The sequence below is a fragment of the Epinephelus fuscoguttatus genome, linkage group LG17 (assembly GCF_011397635.1).
Source record: "Epinephelus fuscoguttatus linkage group LG17, E.fuscoguttatus.final_Chr_v1".
Classification (NCBI taxonomy): Eukaryota; Metazoa; Chordata; class Actinopteri; order Perciformes; family Serranidae; genus Epinephelus; species Epinephelus fuscoguttatus.
In genome coordinates, this window is record NC_064768.1 from 1,810,506 (window position 1) to 1,816,505 (window position 6,000).

A 6,000-nucleotide genomic window follows, 5' to 3' on the forward strand; every position below is an offset into this window, starting at 1 on the left:
TCTCTAGTTGCTCACACAGCATGGTTACCTGTATTTTTTGTCCTGCCTTGTGCCTCCTCACTCACTTTCCTATGTCTCCATTTCTAGCTGGACTGGGCTGCGTTCGGCGTGATGACTCTGCCCTCCATCGGCATCCCTCTGCTACTCTGGTATTCCAGCAAGAGGAAGTACGACTCGCCAAAGACCAAAAAGAACTGAGGAGGCACCACCGGGTTTAAAGCTGGGGACTGGGTGGGAATAGAAGTGGAAGGCTTCAGTGGGATCTCTGAATAGCTTAATAACCCATATTGGGGTTGAAAGATAAAAGTAAAGTGACCAAGAAACGTAATTGTGATTTAATGAGACAAGCTATTTGATTAAAGAGAACTTTGGATCAGGAGGTAACAGACAAGTCATGTAAACAGCTTCAGTGTGGTTCCAATACCACAAGCATTTACATGAAAGCTTTTTGTTCTCATCTACAGCTGATGGCCTGAACTTCATCAGCTGCTAGCCATTCCTTCAGATTTGCAAATGGGTTAATGTGACAGAACAATTACAATGGCAGTTACTACTGTAACAGACATGAAACTTTGTGATTGTGTACATATTGAACTAAATTCAAGTTTGAAGTTTATAGCCAGTTGTTCAACATCAAAATAAATTAATAAAAAGAAGCTGTTTTTTTCTAAAGCTGTGTCTGATCGATTTCAGAGGTTTTACTCCTACTTTTTAGTTAGTAATATTCTATACTCCATCTAACCACAAAAAATATCCTTCGATGTGAAACAGCTGTATAAGTGAGGAGCCATGTGAAATAACTAAATACACTTCATCCAGCAGTAGCCAAGAATGGCCTACTGTTAACAAGGCAGCACTGTGTATAGTTGACATTTTACTTATCTATTCAATGTCAAGGCCAGAAATGAGAAATCATCCTAATTTTTCAGAGTTTAGTAAGTTAGGTGTTGGTCACTTTTGTTTTCCAGCTTCAAGTGACTGACAACACTCGTTGATGAACTACCTACATATAAATACTGAGACACTGCATAGGCCTTTGTTGTGTACAGTGTGTGACATCAGCTGAGTCATGGCTGCTGAAAAGAACATGTTCATGTGTTCAGTTGTCCCCTGGCTTTAGATTGAACAGGCAGGTGCAACACGATTAACACAATACTATGTCAAGTACACAAAGAGAGAAGCCAATTAAGTGCCATACAGAGTGAGGGACAGTTATAGTGAGATCTTGCTTAAATTTGTGCTTTTGTTTCTTTGTTATTTAATAGCTCAACAAAAACATAGAGATGATGCATTTGTATAGTTATACAGGAAAAAGCAGTCGCAGCCACAGCCTATGAACTGAATAGGAAAAAATAAGAGGCAAACATGGGGCAATTCCCAATACAGGATAGCAGGGGTAGGCAACTGGTGGCTCTCTAGCCCTTCTTCAGTGGCACTCTGTGGCTTTGACTAAAAAAAAAAATCATTTAGCATTTTAGTTTTTGTTTATCATTGTTGTAGTAAGTAAATTATGCACCAATGTACCAAATAAAAAAAAAAAGTAACATTTTGTCAACTAAAGGGTGCTTCAAATGTCTATGGCCTTTTTCTCCAAGTTCTGCAAAACCTCAAGAGCGGTGGCTCCCTACCAAGACTAGCTATGAATTCCAAATCTAGAGAAGTAAAATTGAATAGAGAATGTAATATTGTGTGGACAGTGTCATTTGCTCTTACCACCAGCTCAACAAAGTTAAAGTTCCAAATAATCATAAGTTGCCCACTGCAGAATAGCCACTCTGTGGTAAAACATATTAATGAATGCTCCTTTAGACTTACTTGTAATGTTGATGGCTAATTTAGACTTAATAGTCTGTGTTACCTTCATTATAAAGCTAAAAATATTTTTTTGGGCTCCGGACAGATCTCGTTTTTATTATTTTTGGTCAAAAATTGCTCTTTTGATAGTAAAGGTTACCAACCCCTGGGCTAGACTGAATAATAAGACATTTTTAAATTAACCTGAAAATTCTACATTTTTGTGTCACCTAACACAAGGTTTAAATGATAAATGAGTTTTAGAGTAATTATTACAAAATCTACATTCAACAGGTCATATCTAATCAGCTAGGTACTGTTCTTTACTTATCAGAGGAGGGGGGTGTCCAGGGTGTGACTTTGTCTTTTTTTTTTTTTTTTTTAACCCTCCTCAAAGTTTCAAATATTTTTTCTTGAGCCTCTCTGAGCGACTGGCGAAAAATGCACGACCCTCCAATGATAATTTCTTTTTTTACAGTTTCTGGTCATGTTCAAAGATTAACTTTTGGCTTTTTTTGTTTGGTTGGTTGGTTGGTTGGTTGGTTGTTTTTTAAAATAACTCTTGAGGGTTTAGAAGGCATGTTTTCTTCAAAAATCTGCAGTAAAATAAATACAAAATACAACCTTTCATTGATTCATTTAAATTTATATGCCCATCCCCTAAGCCAAAATAAAAAACACAAGACCCTGCCCAATGCCTTAAAAAATTGTTTGGCATGCTTCCCACTTTTTGCACAACCTCTTCCCACCTTATAAATCACTAACAGTGCCTTATACATTATAGCCTACATCATACTACGTAGCATTTCAGTATATCAACTGATGAATACTGGGACAGCCTGGGGTCCCTTTAATATCGTTTACAATGAAAGAAAATCTGCATTAGAAGTTTTCCTTTTATATGTTGATTTATAGACAGTATGATATTTTTTGGTGGGCGGGGCTTAGCTGGAGTCAAAACAATTCTCCACAGACATTAGCTAACGCTAGTTAGCAAGTTCTGTTGGCTGGTTTTAGACATTGGAGGAAGATGATGTGAGAAATAAATGAATGAAATCATATTGTAAGCGACGTGGGTGTGTGTCAATATGAATGCTTTTTAAGTGAAATGTCACCTGTCACTTCCTTCAATTTGTGTCTTAGGCAGGGTCCTCATTTAGTATCCTTGTGTCCTGACAGTAGAAGCTCCTCCTGAGCCTCTTAGTGTTGCCTGGTGTATCTGGTACTTTCTTCCTGACCTCAGCAGGGTGAAAGGGCAGTTATCATGGTGGATGGGATCTTTTATGATTCTCTTGGCCTTAGTTTTGCAGCACCTGGTATAAACATCCTTAATGCAGGGTAATGCAGCATCTATAGTGTGTTCAGCAGAACAAACCATTATACAGGCTAATTTTCCCCCAGTGGCTGGGATCTTCAGTGATTCTGCTGGCCTTATTCAGCGGTGCCTGTAGTGTGTTCAGCTGAATGGACCTCTCTTTGCAGGGTCTTATGATTCTGTTTGGTGCTGTTCCCATGCGATGGGGACTCCTGAGGAGTAGGGCAGGTGTGTGAGAGAGGGGGGCATCAGTGTGGGAGGGGGGTAGAGTTCAGGAGCTGTCCACCCTCTCCACTGAGGACCTGTTGATATTAAGGGGAGTGTAGTTCCTTTCATCTTAGTTTTGCTGGCGTTCAGGATTAGGTTGTAGTCCTGACACCAGCGGGTCAGGTCCTCTTCTTCTTTCAGATAGGCCTTTTCAGTCAGTACATCTACGTGCACAGTCAAGTGGAGCAATGTTTAAAGCTCGGCTAGGTCATTTAATTGGACTACTCTCCTTGTCCCAGTATACAAGCACGGGCGGGGCATGGACTCATTGACCAAAGTATATCCGACTCCACTACGATAGGTGGTGATATGCCTCCTTTCAGCTTGTTAGTATTGGACCTTTTTCCGGTTTACCTATTATGTCACAGCCTAAACAATTGCCAAACAAGTTAGCTACAGTTAGATTTTAGCCTCATTGTAGCCTGTTGCTCTCACTGCCTCTCTGTGCACTGCGCTCATGTGTGCGCACTTGCGCGCAAGACCAGCGAAAGCACGTGAACACACATGAACGCCATGCTCATGTCTCACCATCTCACACAAGCACACACACGTGAGCGCGGAGCACAGAGAAGCAGTTAGCTCTTAGCCAAGAGCTAACCCTTCCGCGCTTCCCCCGCTCCTGCTTCCTGTCACAGTGCTGCCAGCATCTCCCCATCAGGACAGCTCCAGGTGAAACCACGGTCATCTCAGGGCTAGCTCAGCGTAGCAGGCCAGGCTTGCTACACATCCTGAGCTCTCTCGGGTGTACCATCAGATCTATGCAGTCGTTTCTAATATCTGTTAGAAACTTGTGACTGTATTGCACTGAAGAATCTACTTCTTGTTGCACCGTGTTTATAGTTTATATCCAGAAGTGTCCCTGTTACTAGATTGTATCCACAAGTGTCCCTGTTACTAGCACATTTGTTGTCTCACAGACCTGGGTGGTGGGGAGATGCTACGTGAGACGTTACATCAGTTGGAGGCCTCCGCGTGGGGAAGACAGACAGGACAGCAGAAAACTCCTACCAACCATTGCATTTGGTCCGAATGCAATGATTGGTTGGAGTTTTTTTAGAACCATATGAGAATGGTATAATTATGAGTTTTTATTTCTGGTGGAATTCACTTACATTTTAGTGTGCCATCAGCTTATTAATAGCATTTTAACCTAAACAAAGAAAAGTGTAAAATTTCCCGAAAGGTAAGTGTCGCTTTAATGCATCATATTACATAACATTACTTTACATTAACTATTAATATGCTCTGTATTCTTTTCCCATCCCACCTCACACTGTTTAGCTGCAGCTGGCATATAAGTCTTCATTCGTTGTCATTAAAATCTCTGATTCAGTTGGGATGAAATAGGTTGCTCTGTTTTTAACTCTTTCTGCCACTGAAAATCATGTCATCTGCACTCCATTGATGATGGCTTTTGGTGCTCACTGTGAACGCGCTTCCCTCAGGATGAACATACTCAGAGTTGATTGAACTAATTCTGATCGGCTGTTCTGGAACCGAAAACTCAGAGTTTCCTAGCTCAGGCTCAATCAACTCAGAGATCAGGATTAGGCTCAGAGTTTTGTTGAGCCTGGGGTCTCTTCCTCGTATCTTAGCTCCACCCTCGCAAGACACAGGGGAGAGATGCGAGGATGACGTGAGGAGAGAAGAAACTAGGAAAAATGGCTTCATCCCAATACCAAATCTCGCATCCACGTTTTCCTCACTTGCGTCTCTTCCTCACGTCTAAGCTCCACCCTCGTAAGACACAGGGGAGAGATGCGAGGATGAGACACAAGGAGAGAAGAAACAAAATGTCTTGAGAGAAAATAGACATCTTTTCCTCTAAAATATAAAACTTGGGAGGGATACACTGGAGTTTAATATCTTATCTGTCTTTCCTCTGGTATGAAACTCCAGTGATGTTGGGATGTATCAGATCAGTCCAATCAGCTGCAGCGCTGCACTGTCCAATCAATAACTGATATCCAGTCAAGGTTGTGTGTCGGTTGGTAAAAGATTTCCGCAAAGGCTGCACTCTTGTGTTGTTGTTTCCCTCCCCTTTGAAAGCCCCCTCTCTACTCAACTCCTCCGAGCACATTTAACAAATTGAGACGTCCCACAAGATGGCGAGTTTCAATCGATTTCCAGGTTAAGTGATAGAGGATAGAGGAGGGATATTGGGGGTTCATCCCAATATCCCCCCTCGACTCCTCTATCCTCTATTCTCGATCACTTGACCCGGAAATCGATTGAGGCTTGACATCTTCTCGGACATCTCGGGGTCATCTCAATATCCCTCCTTGACTCCTCTATCCTCTATCCTTGATCACTTGACCTGGAAATTGATTGAGACTCACCATCTTGTAGGACGTCTCAATACATTAAATGCACTTCGAGGAGTTAATTAGTGAGGAGGCTTTCAGAGGAAAGGGAAGGGAGGATACACGAGTGCAGTCTTCGCGGAAGTCTTTTACCAGCTGACACACACCCCTGATTGGATATCAGTTATTGATTGGACAGCGCAGCACGGCAGCTGATCAGACTGATCTGATACATCACAACATCACTGGAGTTTCATACAGAGTGAAGACAGGTAACAGATTTAACTCAAGTGTATCACTGCCACGTTTTATATTTTATTC

General features: G+C 41.7%; 1 protein-coding gene across 1 annotated transcript in view; it reads left to right on the forward strand.

The window, feature by feature from the left end:
* The window catches only part of ssr2 (signal sequence receptor, beta), a 40,487-nt gene extending 39,815 nt beyond the window's left edge, over positions 1-672 (forward strand). Inside the window, exon 6 of the mRNA XM_049601666.1 lies at positions 88-672. Within this exon, the coding sequence (XP_049457623.1) occupies positions 88-198 (111 nt within the window). The 3' untranslated portion in view covers positions 199-672. The remainder of the gene's footprint in view (positions 1-87) is intronic.
* The last annotated feature ends 5,328 nt before the right edge of the window (positions 673-6,000 follow it).